Source organism: Lutra lutra, chromosome 8 (genome assembly GCF_902655055.1).
Source record: "Lutra lutra chromosome 8, mLutLut1.2, whole genome shotgun sequence".
NCBI lineage: Eukaryota > Metazoa > Chordata > Mammalia > Carnivora > Mustelidae > Lutra > Lutra lutra.
Window position 1 is genome coordinate 58360477 of NC_062285.1, and position 14452 is coordinate 58374928.

Below are 14452 nucleotides of genomic sequence, written 5' to 3' on the forward strand. Positions count from 1 at the left end.
TATTTTGGTCTATTGTTCATTTTCATTCTCTCCCCTCCCCCACTGCGGCCACCATCAGGAGTTTGTTTCTTCGTTTCTCATTCAGGCCTTTTCATTGTCCAAATTGAAGTCCTAGATTTGTCCTTTGACTGTTTGCCTCTCATTTGAAGAAACTACTTTAAACAAAAACCAAATTTTTAAAAACAAGTCTTTAGGGACCAGAATGGTGCAGTTAAAAAAAAAAAAAAAAAGACGACTCTGGCTGGCTGACTGCCTGGAGCATCCTTCACTGCTGGAAGTGCCTCTGGAGCGAGTGGGGTGATTAACTGAGGGCACCTGCGCTGGGAACTCTGAGGCTGGTGAACAGAATGTATCTGAGATTGAGCATAAACAGTTGCAGGCTTAATATGTAACCGCCGAGAGAGGAGGCAACCTACTGGCTTTTTTCCCAGGAGGTGGCAGCTCTCACAGCAGGGAGATTTTGCCTCAGCAAATTGAGAGAGGACGGGTCCCCTCTCCTCTTACCCCACTTTACACACACACACACACACACACACACACACACACACATGCCTGTTAAGTTTTATTTTATTTTATTTTATTTTTATTTTTTTAAAGATTTTATTTATTTATTTGACAGAGAGAGATCACAAGTAGACAGAGAGGCAGGCAGAGAGAGAGAGGGAAGCAGGCTCCCTGCTGAGCAGAGAGCCTGATGCGGGACTCGATCCCAGGACCCTGAGATCATGACCTGAGCCGAAGGCAGCGGCTTAACCCACTGAGCCACCCAGGCGCCCAAGTTTTATTTTATTTTTTAACTTTGTCCTAGATGCCATCTCTTTCCTTATATCTGCACAAGCCTGGCATTGGCCTGGCTCCGTATTTGCTGTTCCGTAGTATCTCCCCAAGTGCATTTTAAGTCACTAATGTGGAGGAAGTAAATGGATTGTATAATGTTAGTGAAGGCAAGGCTACCCTATGCAGGAACTGATGGCCCATTAGCGAAAAAGGAAATGGTCCTGTGTGTCAGATGTTGGCAGCCAGTAGCTCAGTTTCGGGTTAGGCCAAGAGACCTCAGCCATGAAAATAATTCTGATACTAGCAAAGGGAAGTATGTACCCACCTTCAATTTCTTTAATAGTACTTCATGTGGAACAGCTTGACTTTCGAGGGCTTTCTTAATTAAATTGTATTTCCTTGATGTGAGATCTAAGGAAAGGGTCCAGTGCTTTGGAGTAGCAGGAGTAGCTCCTGCCCCTGACCCTTTCTGATGCTGCCTCTTTCCCTGCCTTTAATGCCCTTTAACTTGACTCTTACTTGCTAATAACCAGAACCTACTTCTTTTTTTTTTTTAAGATTTTATTTATTTATTTGACAGAGATCACAAGTAGGCAGAGAGGCAGGCAGAGAGAGAGGGGGAAGCAGGTTCCCGGCCAAGCAGAGAGCCCGATGCAGGGCTCAATCCCAGGACTCTGAGATCATGACCTGAGTTGAAGGCAGAGTCTTTAACCCACCGAGCCACCCAGGCGCCCCTGAAATCTACATTTTTAAGTCCGTTCTCCATAGGTCTAGGTAAGACTCCTAAGTTTGATGTTTGTTTAACCAGGCAAGCATTGCATGGTTTGATTCAGCAGCAACAATTTGCATTTATTACTGGTGTCTACGGATGTCTCTTTCCTTAAGAAGGTGAATTCATTGCAGAAATAGAAAGCATCTGGGTTTCCATCAGAAGACTATAGGGTTTAAGTGATTTACCATGACAAAAATGGCCATTTTTGGCTATGAACTGCACCTATGGCATTGAAAGGGATCTTGAATTCTTAAATTCCTGTTTAAATTATTGCAGCACAAAGTGACCAGCAGTGCTGAGTGCAAGGAGGAAAGCCATCAAGCCTTGCTGGGTTGGTTTCGTTAACAGCAGGGCTCCCCTGCCCACCGCAAGCTTCAAACAGACACATAGGCATATACATACGGTATATATATATGTACATGTATAAATCATACACAATGTATGATTTCCTGGGATTTGATTTCTTGATGGAAGAACATTTGGGAGACCCACCGTGGTGAGCCTGGGATACCGAGCCGTGGTTTGCTTACTCATGCATCTGCTTTTTTGAGGCTCCGCAAGGTACAGAGAAGGGGCTGTTGCAGAGTCCAGATCTGAGAAACAAGGGAGGGCAGAGACTTCAGTGTTTAGGCTGGCACAGTTCATACAGTAGGATCCCGGTCCATGTGCTTTGATGATAGCCTCGCTCATGACTTGGGTTTCGGCCACTGGCGCGAGCAGCTTTCAAGCATGCGGAGTTGGGGCACGTCAGTCATGGTGTTTTTCATATAAACAGGATTTGGAGAATGGTCACTTAACCTAGGAATTTAGTGATTTTTAAAAAAATCTGCTCCCTGTAGTTGGTCTGTTTGGTAAATAAGTGAAGGCCCCAGGCCAGGGGCCAGGATTCTTTACTTGTATAATTTATTAGACTCTGGTTCTCAGAGGCTCTGTTTGTTGATGGTTCTATTCACGAAGTCAGGCAGAAGGCAGTTTGACGTCACTAGGAATAACCTTGTAGCGTGTGGGAGCCTTGTCCTCCGCAGTTGTGTGGGATGGGAAAGGAGGCCACTTTTCAGGGACTTGGAGTTGGAGCAGGAATTTTCCTTTTGTCTACCTTCTCCCGCTATAACTCTTGCCAGCTTCATTTAGTTGCATTGTTTTGATACAGATTGCTCTCCCATCTCACACAGTTGGACACCATCTGTGTGCTAGGCTCAGACACGTATAAATGGATATTTGGATTTCTAATAAAGCACTTACCAGTTAATATCTTCTCTGGTCTTCAGTGAATATGGAATTAACCCATTCCCCATAAAGTCTCTAGGAAATGTAACATGGTGATTGACAGGATACCAAGTGCTTTCATGTACCGTCTTACCTGATGTCTCCACATCCATGTGGGGTGGGCAGGTCATCTTATCCCTGTTGAAAAATTCAGAGGGGTGATTTGGCTTAAATTCCCACCAACTAATCTATAGTTTAGCGGGGATAAGAACCTGGGGATTAGAGCTCCTACTGGAGTTCAGCTGTGGTGCTTGCTATTTCCGAGCGGCATCGTGGGCTCGGTTGATATATTATTAGGTACATAAATGATTCCACTCAAGGCTGTATGCGGATGTGCTTATTTACAGATGACCCAGAAGGAGCAGGGAGGGCCAGACTGCTGGGGAAAGCATTTGGGACAGGAGAAGGAAATGTCTTACTGGTTGGGCTTATCGTCTTGTAGACTGGGAGCCCTGGGCTTGGTTGGTGAGCCGGGGCTGCTTTCTGTGTGCAAGGAGGTGGATGAGCTGGTGTAAGTGTTTGGGGTTCCTCCTGGTGGGAGTCCGTGGCTGGGTCACCCATGCGCATCTTGTGTGCTCTGAAGCTCAGAGCCAGGAACAGGCGAGTCTCTGAGCCAAAGCCATCAGCCTGCTTCTAGAAATGTGTCAGAGGATTAGCTTATTGGCTTTCCCCCTGAGTGGCATTAGCTCTCACCCCGTCTCATGTTCACCATCTGGCTTTGAGTAAGAAGTCATCGAGTGATTTCTCTTCAGCAGCCTGCTCCGTGCCAGGGCTTTCTGAGGCTTGTTCAACTTCTTCCTCAGCAACCCCAGGGCCCAGTGCTCTCCAAGAAGAGGTAGTTGGTCTGTTGTGCCCACACATACACACACCTGGGATCAGGAAATACCTTAGACCTCAGAGGAAAAAAAAAATCAAGGAGAATGCATCTGTGGGGTTAGTGGCCTTTTGTTGTCAAAACTAACAAGTGGATCTGTCCTTAGGCGAATTTTTAAAAATGGAGTTGCCCCTGCCTGTACGATGAGACAGTTTGTCCAGATTTTAGTAGAGCAAGACAGACGAAGGGGCTGGGATTTTTCTTCCTCATTGGGAAGCTTAAATGGGGTGGGGTGCTTAAATGAACGGCCTCTCCTCCTCCCTGGGAGCTGGCTGCTCAGTCCTCCTAGGTTAATATACATTGACTGGGGCTAACTTCCTGACGCTTCTGGACAGAGTCCAGTCCCTCAGCAGAGAAGCCGCACTGTGGAGATACAGCTGCTGGCATTACAGGGCTAAGCCCTTTCCAGCTGCTTTGCTTTAACGGAAACCGCCTGCAGTCGGCAGCTTAACGGAGCTGTCTTAGCCCCCTGAGGAGGAAATGACTAATCTCGGCATCTTCTCAGGGCACTGGCCTGGAGGCTCTGGGGAAGATAACCCGGTGGGGTAGGAAATGGTTGGATAAATGGTGTTGGAGTGTTAGGCGATTATCCCCTCCAAAATGGTGGTCCGTGCTTGGCATGGTTTGTGTCTCGTCTCCCAGAAAAAAAGGTGGGGGTTTTATTCCCTGGCCTCTGTGGCACTGAGGGAGAAGAGATGTTAACCATGTTCGTGGCCTGGGTATTGAAATACTGGAGTTGAGAGCATATGAGGGCAATGGTGCCTAACCCCTTTAGAGGAAGAAGATATGAGACCCTCCAGTGTGGTCCCCACTTTGACCTTACATTCCCCTTTGCTTCATTCATTCATTCATTCATTCATTCATTCATTCATAGTAGGCTCCACATACCCAGCATGGAGCCTAATTCGGGGGTTGAACTCAAGACCCTGAGATCAAGACTCAGACACTTAACCAACTGAGCCACCCAGGCGCTCTTCCCCCTTTACTTTAAAATCTGATTTAAGGAACTGAGATCTGGGGTGCCTGGGTGGCTCAGTTGGTTAAGTGTCTGACTGTTGGTTTCCACTCAGGTTATGATCTCAGGGTTGTGGGATAGAGGCCTGTTGGGCTCTTTGCTCAGCACAGAGCCTGCTTGAGGTTCTTCCCTTTTCCCCTCCTTCCCCCTCTTGCCCCTCCCTCCACTCGTGTGCCTGCAAGTTCACTCTCTCTCTCTCAAATAAGTAAATCTTTAAAATAAATAAATAAATAAGTAAATAGCAAAGATCTGAAGGAGAAACAATCATTTCCTTGGTTGTAAGATGCACTTAAAAACATGCTTTAATAGTTCTGATAATTGGAATATCTTATAATCAATGGCATCTTACAAAAACAATGTGGTGGGGACGCCTGGGTGGCTCAGTTGGTTAAGCAGCTGCCTTCGGCTCAGGTCATGATCCCAGCGTCCTGGGATCGAGTCCCACATCGGGCTCCTTGCTCATCAGGGAGCCTGCTTCTCCCTCTGCCTGCCATTCTGTCTGCCTGTGCTTGCTCTCTCTCCTTCTCTCTCTCTCTGACAAATAAATAAATAAAATCTTTAAAAAAAAAAAACAATGCGGTGTTTTTTCTTATAAAATAGTCAAGCATCTTACTATCAATGTTATTTGAGCTGAAAGTGTTTGCTGTTCGCGGGAGATAGGGTGTTGGCTAGAACAGATGAGGAGGTCAGGGAACCTGCTATTTAGCTGTGGTCCAAGAGCTTTAAAACAGGGAGTTCTCTGTGTTCTCTGTGTCTGAGGGAAGCTGCAGGATAGGAAAAGGAGAGCTCAGCTCCAGAACATCTGGCACAAAGAGACAGGCAGGCAATGTGTAGGATAGAATCAAAATCTGTCCCAGTCATGGCCCCTAGAGCCATTATATGTGACCCCGGAATTGGGGAAGGGTAAGAAAAAAGTCACTGTGAATCAGTGAGGCTATGACCAAAATACTAGAACTTCCTAGTGGAGTTCTGAAATGAGTGCAGCACCGAAAGCCTAGGGTGCTTTAACACAGAGGAGGTCAGAGGTCTGTTCAGGCAGGGAGCTGGGAGTGTTTACTGCAATCCCTTGTCCTACTTGCTCACCAAATCCAGAGTATCAGAGGTCTTTCCTCCCATGAAACTGGAAGGCCATGGTTTGGGGACCAACAAAAAGAGGACAGATAGCCAAGTTAAGGAAATTGTTGCCCTGAGATGAGGATACTAAAAATCTAATTTTGTTTAAGAAGGTCTTTACGTTGCGGTGGAGAGAAATGTTCAAATAATTGTGAAGTAGTATGTCATGTGCTGTGGGGAGCTCTGGAGGGAGGCCCTGGAGGGAGGCCCAGGAGGCTTACCAGCCTGAGGCCATGACATTAAGCTGCACGTCAGGCCGCACAGGGCAGCCAGAGAGGACCAGGAAGCATATTCTGGGCAGAGAGTTACCTCCAGCCCGGTGCCTCATAACTGGATACTGAGGACTGCCCCAGCCTCCTCTCTGGATCCCAGGCTGGGCCCTGGCCTGGATGGGCCTTGTTCCATAAGTCCACGGAGTTGGGGTGGAGTTGTTAGTCTCTGCCACCATCAGTGGCATCCCCTGCTCCCAGTTTTGGCAATAACTGCCCCTTTGTATGTGCTATGGTGAGTGCTGTGAAGGGTGTAAACCTGGCGATTCACAGACCTGTACCCCGGGGCTAATAATACATTATGTGTTAATAAAAAATAAAAAGTTTTTTTAAAAATGGAAAAAAAAAAACCTGTCCCTTTCGCTGACTTAATCAGAGCTCTGAAACAGTTTGCATTTCCCCCTTCTCTGCCCCTTCACTGCAGCCTACTAATTAGTGCTGTCAGACTCCACAGTCTCATAAGCCCCCTTCCCTAACCGCGCCTCCCCTCCGGCTTTGGCTGACTGCGACTGCTCCTCGGTGTAGTTGCCCCTCCTCAAGAGGTGATTGCACATCTTGGCCATGCAGACCCCCTGACCCAGCTGCCTCCAGTGGCCACTGTTTGGCCAGATGCTTCTTCTTGATTAGCCCTTAGCTTCTCCCCTCCCTTCTTTGCTCCCTGTCTTCCCTCTGACATTGCCGGGGCCTGGCATTGGCGCTGGGTCAACATCCCTGTTGATAAGGGGCTCTCTTCTCCTGCTGCTCAGGGTCCTGGAGTGCAGGGCTATGGGCTGGGAGGGACTGAGGCTATATCCTCTCCTGACCACGGGCACTCCCATCAAGTCCCCAGTCAGCTTGTTCCAGATCATCTGACCTTACTATAAATCAGAGAGAGATCCCTGACTTTCATTGGTGCCACCTCTTAAATGCTCAGCTCTGATGGCTGCTTCCCTTTGATTTCTTAGCTTTCTTGTGAAATTCCAGATGCTCAAAGTCCTGCATCTTTGTACCCCTTGATAGGCACCTGGCCTCCTTACTCTCATTTCCTGGATCTTCCTGCAAACCAGCTTTCAGCCACAATCACTCCAGTGCTCCACCTCTCTGTTCTGGGGAGGCCTTTCCTTCTTTCTTGAGTTTCATTCATTTTTTTCCTTATTTATTTATTTATAAAAAGATTTTATTTATTTATTTGTCAGAGAGAGAGAGAGCACGAGAGCGAGCGCAGCAGAGTGGCAGGCAGAGACAGAGAGAGAAGCAGGCTCCCTGCTGAGCAAGGAGCCCGATGTGGGACTCGATCCCAGGACGCTGGGATCATGACCTGAGCCGAAGGCAGCCGCTTAACCAACTGAGCCGCCCAGGCTTCCCCGTTTTTTCCTTTTTTAAAAAAAATTATTTATTTTTAGTAATCTCTACAACCAACATAGGGCTTGAACTCACAACCCCGAGATCAAGAGTCACATACTCTTCCAACTAAGCCAGCCGGGTGCCCTTTGGGTCTGAATCTTGACTCCTCTTTCCTCTGGGATCCTCCTCCCCCAACACACTCATATACACACTATCCTCTGCTTAAGCCAACTAAGGCTGGGGAATGGGGAGGAAGTGGGTCCTTCAGTAATAGCGGGCTGGGCTGCTGGGCTGCTTTAGGAACTGCTGGGAAGCAGCTGAACCATTGGCAAGAGGGAATGGCAGTCAGCAGTCTACCGCCATGATGGCGACAACCCTACCACCAACTGAGATTTGTGTCAGGGGGCTGCCTAGCTAATCACATTCATCCCGTGTGGTTCCTGCCACCTTACTGAATAGATCCCATTTTCTAGGTGAGGATAGTGAGGCTCAGGATGCTTAAGTAACTTGCTTAAGTTCACCCAGCTGTAACTGTCTAAGCCTGTATTTCAACTTTTTCAACCCTTTCAACCCCTATTATACCTTTATGTAGCCTTCTTCCTTTTTTTTTTTTTTTTTTAATATGGTGCACAGAATCCTTTAAGTCAAAGTGATGTTCTTTGGAAAATGAAAAGTCTCTTCTCTCCCCTCAGTCCCAGCAGCCCAAATGTGTCCCAGAGCCCTCGCCCCTTGGTGGGCTCCCTGCACCCCTCCCTTGCCCAGTGTGGTCCCAGTGTGTCCTCTTTCCAGCCAGAGTTAGCAGTGGGGGTGGGAAGTGGAGAGGTGCGTCCTGCCAGCCAATTGGGGACACGGCAGCCTAGGCTCTGAGCTCACATCATCTGCTCCTGCTAAGGCAATCATCAACATAAAAGGCTAATTGTATTAATCACCAAGGCACCCCCCTCCCTTTCGGGAGAATTATGAATTGCAATTGCAGATGGCTCTGCTGATTGAAGGCAGTGCTCAGCGGGGAGAAGGGCCAGATCAGATTACACACCATTAATTAAAAACTTCCCGTGACAACTGGGAGGAAGGGAGTGCACACCGAGGGTCTGCCTGGTTGGGTCTCAGTCCTCCCCATGCTCCCACTGCTGCCACCCTCTCACCCTACCCCAGGCCCAGGGGCTGGGGCTGTGAAGCCCCGTTGCCCCAGGCTGGTACCTGTGAACTTGGCTCCCCAAGGGCCAGCCCTTCCCTCATCCAAACAGATGGCTGGCTGTCCTATTAAAGGGCGCCAGAGAAGGAGACACTAACCTTTGGTTACTCATTCCTTTGGATGCTCTTCAGATTCTAACCTATTTCCTCACTTTTCATGAAGCTTGTCTCCCCCCTTGCTCTAGCCTATTCCAACAGAGCACAGCTTTAAAGAACTATTCATGAAACTAGCCCCAGCTCTCTCCAAGCAGTCTGACCCTTTTGTCCCGGAAGTTCCCGAGACAGAGGGTCCGCAGTCTGCTCTTGAGGAGCTCCAGGGAGCTCTCCGAGGCTCCAGGGCAGCTGTGTCCCATAGTCCCAGCTTTCCCTACCTGCAAGCACAGGCGCCTCAGCCGCTCTCATCCTGGCACACTGGAAGTTGCACCTCCTGAATTCTCTTGATCAATGACCGCCTCCCCTCCCTCCCCAGTCACCCAGTCTCGGTCACTGATTCATCAAACTTCCATTGAGCACCCAGTCTGTGCTCAGCTCTGGGGACGCAGAGATAATTTGTCTAGGAGCTTCGGAGCCTACTGCAGGAGCTCCGCCCTCCTGCCTTTGTCAACTTTCCAGTCCATCCATCCTTCCTTCCTTTCTTCCTTCCTCCCGCTAGAGCTTGTATAGACCCCCCAGAGCTCTGTTTTGAAAAATTCTAAGCTGGGAGCTGAGGAGACCTTAGGGGGCTTTGGTACTGAGCTGGGTGACCTTTAGCAAGTCAATCACAGCCCTCCCCCCTCCCCACACTCAGCTATCCCTGCTCAAAAAAGGGCATGGGAAGCCCTGGGCTCTGAGAGATTGTGAAGATGGAGGAGAGGGGCCTGGCTTGGAGAGATGTAAATAGTACTCCACACTGACAATATCACAGAACTCTGAACACGGTCACTGTGGCCAAAAGCACTTGGGGACTCAGCTCTTGCTCTAGTTACCGGCTGGGCTCTGTCACCCTGCCCATGAAAGACTTTGGGAGCCCCTTCCATGCCCAGCGCCTTTGGAGACATCATGGAAAAGGACCTATCTTTTTTATGCATTTGGTTGCTGTATCTCAGGGTACCATGGTGATGGGCACCATAGAGATGAGAAGAACTGACTTTTATTGGCTTGTCTCTTTGTTCCAGTGGCCCTCCTCAACCCCTCCACACACAAAGCTCCCGGGTCAGTGGATCCAGGAGAGAAGGAGGCAGTGCAAGTAAGTGGAACAGATGAAAGGAGAAAAGCCTATTTTCCTTCCCTCTCAATCATCCTCCTCTCCCTTCTTCCCTCCACCCTCCCATTACCAACAGCAATTGTATTCAAACCCGGTAATTACAGTAACAGTGACAATAATCATCATTTATTGGGTTTGTTTTTCTAACATTTTAACTTCCAAAAACATTTTCCAGTCTCTTATTTGTTTTGACAGCAGGCGATAGGGGAGGACTGTGCCCATTTTATAGCTGGGGAAGCTGAGATCCACAGGGCCCCAAGTCATGGGGGGACAGCATTTACAGCAGCTTATAAATACTAACAAACCGACTGAGGCTTGCTGTCCTTCAGAAGCACTGAACTGCAAATTCTGGTTTCTTGGGTCATTCCTAAGTTCTTACCATCCTTGGGACTTCATTAGTAGCTTTTTGAGGATCCTGGCAAAATTGCAAATGAAGCTGGAGACAGCTTATGGCCCAGGTCATGAACAGGGGGCTGGGATAAGGACCTTCTCCTCTCAGGATTGTTCCCATGAATGGGGCTTTGGGGTGGAAGGTGGGCAAACATCTGGGGACAGCCTGCCCTGGCTTTCCTTTGAGACCCAAACCTCCCTTGCCTATATCCTGCCCCTCTGTCTGCCCTAGAAAAGGCTCCTCTCTGGGTCAGCTCTTCCCCAGGGCAGGGTCCTCTCCTGTGTATTTAGAGGCCTGAGGAATGAAGATCGATTGGAAGGACAGTCTCTGTCCTCAGGGCACAGCCTTAGGCTGAGGGCTGGTCTGTAGCCCCCAAACCATACCCAAGAGCAGAGATATCCATAAGAGCTCAGAGACCATCCCAGGACCTGATTCTTCTGGGAAGTCTGGCTTTCCCTTCAAGGGTGGGTGAGACGTTGAGGTTCCCCAAGGTCTCTATAGCCCTTAGTATCTAAGCTGAATGGCTGTCTGGGCTCTAATACCCAAGACAAGGCGATCTGGAGGCCCACGATGCCCACTAGGATCCAGATGGATGAGAGAAGAGGAGAGCAGTCATGAATTTCCCTGCCTTCTTCTGCTCTGTCCCATTAAGAGATGTAGGAGGAGGAAACTGAACAGATTTGCTCCCCAGATTCTTTCTGTCTAGAAATATAATGCCAGGGATAGGGATTGGCATTCCCGACCCACCCTGTTAGGACAAGAGGCCTAGCCTCCCCATCCTTCCAGCCCTCATCCTCTCCCCCCTCCTACCCCCATAAAACCTACATCTGGTTGTACAAGGCAGGTTATCCACCTAAAGGGCTCCTCGCAGAAGCCCAAAGATGAGGGGCCCTGTTCTATACTGTCTGACACGTGTTCCCCGATTCTGTGTCCCCTGAACTGGACTGGGATTCTCTCTTCTCAGGCTCCTCTTCTGCCACTTTCTCCACTTCTTCACTACCCATGAGGATGGCCAGTCGCTGGGCCATGGTCTTGGTGCCAGGGAAGAGGATAAAGTTGTAGATCAGGGAAGCCAGGACAGCTCCTGCCAGGGGTCCCACCCAGAAGATCTGAGGGGGCAGAGAGAAGCAGGCATGAGTCATCAAGATCACAGGGTAGATTCGGCATCCTAGCCTGCTTCCATAGTATTAACTTGGTCTACCAGGATCCCTCAGGCTCTCTACATGGTGACAAAATGGAGAAACAGGCATCCTGCCCGCCAAGTCTCTGCAGGTGAGGTGACCTTGCCTTGCGTGGGGGCAGGCCCAGTCTCCTCACCACTCCTGCTTCCCTCCTCTTGCCTCCCCTGTTCCAACCAGGAGCCCTGGCTAAGTGCTGTTCCTGCTTCTTCTGGTGTGTGTGTGTCTATTTCTGTTTGTCTTTTTCTTTATCCAAGTTTGGAAACTGGTCCAGCTGGAGGAAGTGAATAAGGAAACAGCCAGGACTTGAGGCCTGGGCCAAGCCTGTGTCTCCCGCCCCGGCCCATTTATTAACAGCCTACTGGGTCCCCTTGGCTCTTGAAGCTGGAAAGAAAGGAAGTACAAGCCAGGATACTCGCCTTTGTCTTCCAAGCCAAGGGAAACCTCCACTTGGGGGTCAAGATGGTCTGTGGTGGGGTTCCCATCTCCCCAAGTCCCCGTGGACCGCCCACTGGTGAGAGACACAGTCCCTATTGCCCTTGCCCAGGTCCTTCCCAACCCATGGCGGCCAGCAGAGGCTCTCACCCAGTGGACCTCAAACTTCCCAGCGATGATGGCGGGGCCGAAGGAGCGGGCCGGGTTCATGGAGCAGCCTGTGAAGTAGACCTGGAGGGCAAGTGCTGGTTTAGGGTGTGAGGAGGGTTAAGGCAGGCCCAGGAGGGGACAACCCCCTCTGTCCTGGCTTAGAGCCTTGACCACGACAGCACCATACCCCAGACCTGGATTGTGGGAACACAGCCTCGACCCAACCCACTAAGGGCTCAGGGAGGGACACTTCCTGGCCTTCAGGGTCCCTGCAGGCTCCTCGGGGGGTGACCAGTGAGTGCGTGTCCACGGTGTCCACTTTGCCTCTTACCCCAATGAGATGCCCCAGCACCAGAGAGATCCCCATCATGGTGGCCGGGGAGCCCGATGCCTGCCGGCCGTCAGTGCAAACAAAAACACAGAGTACCAGCTGCAGGGTCAGAACCAGCTCCACAACCACGGCCTGGCCTGTTGAGACGCTGCTCCGGACCTAGATGAGGAGGCTGTGCTGGAGGTGATGCTGGCTGGTGACCCGCTCAGGCCTCATTGCTCCACCGTAGAGGGGTGACACCTCACCACCCCAGGTTCCAGGACCCAAGGAGATGGGGAGAGCTGTGCAGTGGAGTTCCGGTCAGCCCTGGACTCCTGCTCCCTGCAGAAGGGAACGGCCCCCCCCCTCCTAGCCCACCAGTTGGCTGGGGCCGATAGTTGGCAAGGGGCTTAGTTCTGATGGGGGAGGGAAGGCTCAGAGCAGGGGAGGGGGTGGTGTACAGGTTTTTGAGCAGACTGGGAGGAGACCGTGGGTAGGAGTAGAAGGAGGAGACTTGGGGAAGTAGGTGGAAGGATAGATGATTAGGGGAATCTGGGGGAGTGAGACAGGCCTCAGGGGAAGGAGGAACATGGGGACGCCGAGGAGCAGGGCTCGTGGGGTAGACTGGGAGAGAAGAAGGGCATGCCGGGACTCCTGCCACTACCCACAGCCCCAGGTATCCCTGGCCACCCTGACCCTTCAATGCCTGGTCCTTTCCTGACTCCTGGCCCTGTTCCACCTGTTCCTGGTGCCATAACTCCATTCCTGCTCTGCCTGCACTGAGGCCACAGTCGGCTACTCCTGTGTCCCAAGGCTCAGCCCAGAGCAGGTAAGGAGCACGTGGCTGAGATATTACCTCCCGTCCCTGCTCCTCAGGCCTGGCCCTCCACCCTTACCCCTTCCTAGGCCTGCCAGGTGCCCCTCCCTGCACCTACCATGTTAACCCCAAGGGTCTCTCGGATGTCTCCTGGGATGACCCCATAAAGCAGAGCAGCCCCCGCAGTGGCCCCTGCCAGCTGGGCAGCCACATAGGCCACGGCACGGGGCAGGGAGATTTGGGAGCCCACGAGGAAGGCCAGAGTCACGGCAGGATTGATGTGGCCCCCGCTGGTTTTCCAGGTGACCTGCACAGCCACAGCCGTGGCCAGGTTGAAGGTGATGGCGATCTGCAGCACGGTGGGGAGTGCCGAGGGCCAGGGCAGGGCTGAGCCCACCCCGAAGAACACGTACAGCCCCGTGGCCAGGAACTCGGCGAACAGCGCCCTGCTGATAGCTCTCCAGAACCGGCAGGCCAACATGCTGGCCCAGCCTCACCCGGCAGGCTGCCCTGGGTCCGGCTCCGGCTGCCTCAGCGGCTGCCTCTACTTCTGGGACCTCTTTCTCTAGCCTCTGATCTCGGCTATCTTGGTGGGTCTCTTGTGTCCGGCCTGCTCCTCTCCTAGCTGCTGACCCACGGACCTGCTGGTCAGACTGGCAGGGAGCAGGCTTGTGTGTGTCTCTGTGGGTGAGAGGTGTGATGCTGGGATGAGGAGGGGTGCTCCCTGGCTTGCTCCGCCCTAAGCTCACCTCCCAGCTGGAGGGAGGGGGGCAGCCCCCAGGCGCTGAGCTGGAACCTCCAGGTTCCTGAGCCTGGACAGAGGTAAGGCTGCCGCAGGCTGGGGCCCAGCCTGAGGGGGGCAGGGGCAGGGCTAGTGGTGGGCATGGGATTCCAGCTTAGATGGAGAAGCTCCTCACATCCCCAAGTCCAAGGCCAGCTTCGAGGGTCCTGGGCGTTCCCAGAGGCTCCTGCTGTCCTGCCCTCCCCCACCCCTGCCTCCAGGCTCTGCCTCCTAATGGGTTCACACTATTCAATGCCCCATAAACCCACATGTGAAATGAAGCTCTTTCCTCCTTTCCCACCTAAATCCCTACTCACAGAAAGCAGGTATGAACAGAGTAAACTTTACTAAGGACCTGGGTCTGTGTGGGCTCAGCGGGGACATGGGGAGAAGGGGCGTCTTCCACAGCTGATCAGATGACACACATGGCAGTGGAGAATTTCTCCCCTGTGAGCTGGGAATTTCCACTGGCTTGTCCTTGCCCTGTCCTGTCTCCCTTGCCTGCCCCCTCCCTCTCAGGCCCTCTCCCCCACCACTGCCCTGC

At 51.4% G+C, this 14452-nt stretch overlaps 1 protein-coding gene across 1 annotated transcript; it reads right to left on the reverse strand.

Annotated features, from left to right (window-relative positions):
• Positions 1 to 9944: 9944 nt before the first annotated feature.
• Positions 9945 to 13787, reverse strand: AQP6 (aquaporin 6). The gene is made up of 5 exons (XM_047742495.1): positions 13246 to 13787; positions 12332 to 12490; positions 12001 to 12081; positions 11140 to 11346; positions 9945 to 10365 (listed from the first exon to the last, which is right to left on the reverse strand). The coding sequence occupies exons 1-5, from the start codon at positions 13606 to 13608 to the stop codon at positions 10342 to 10344; spliced, it is 834 nt and encodes a 277-aa protein (XP_047598451.1). The 5' UTR covers positions 13609 to 13787; the 3' UTR covers positions 9945 to 10341.
• Between the last annotated feature and the right edge of the window lie 665 nt (positions 13788 to 14452).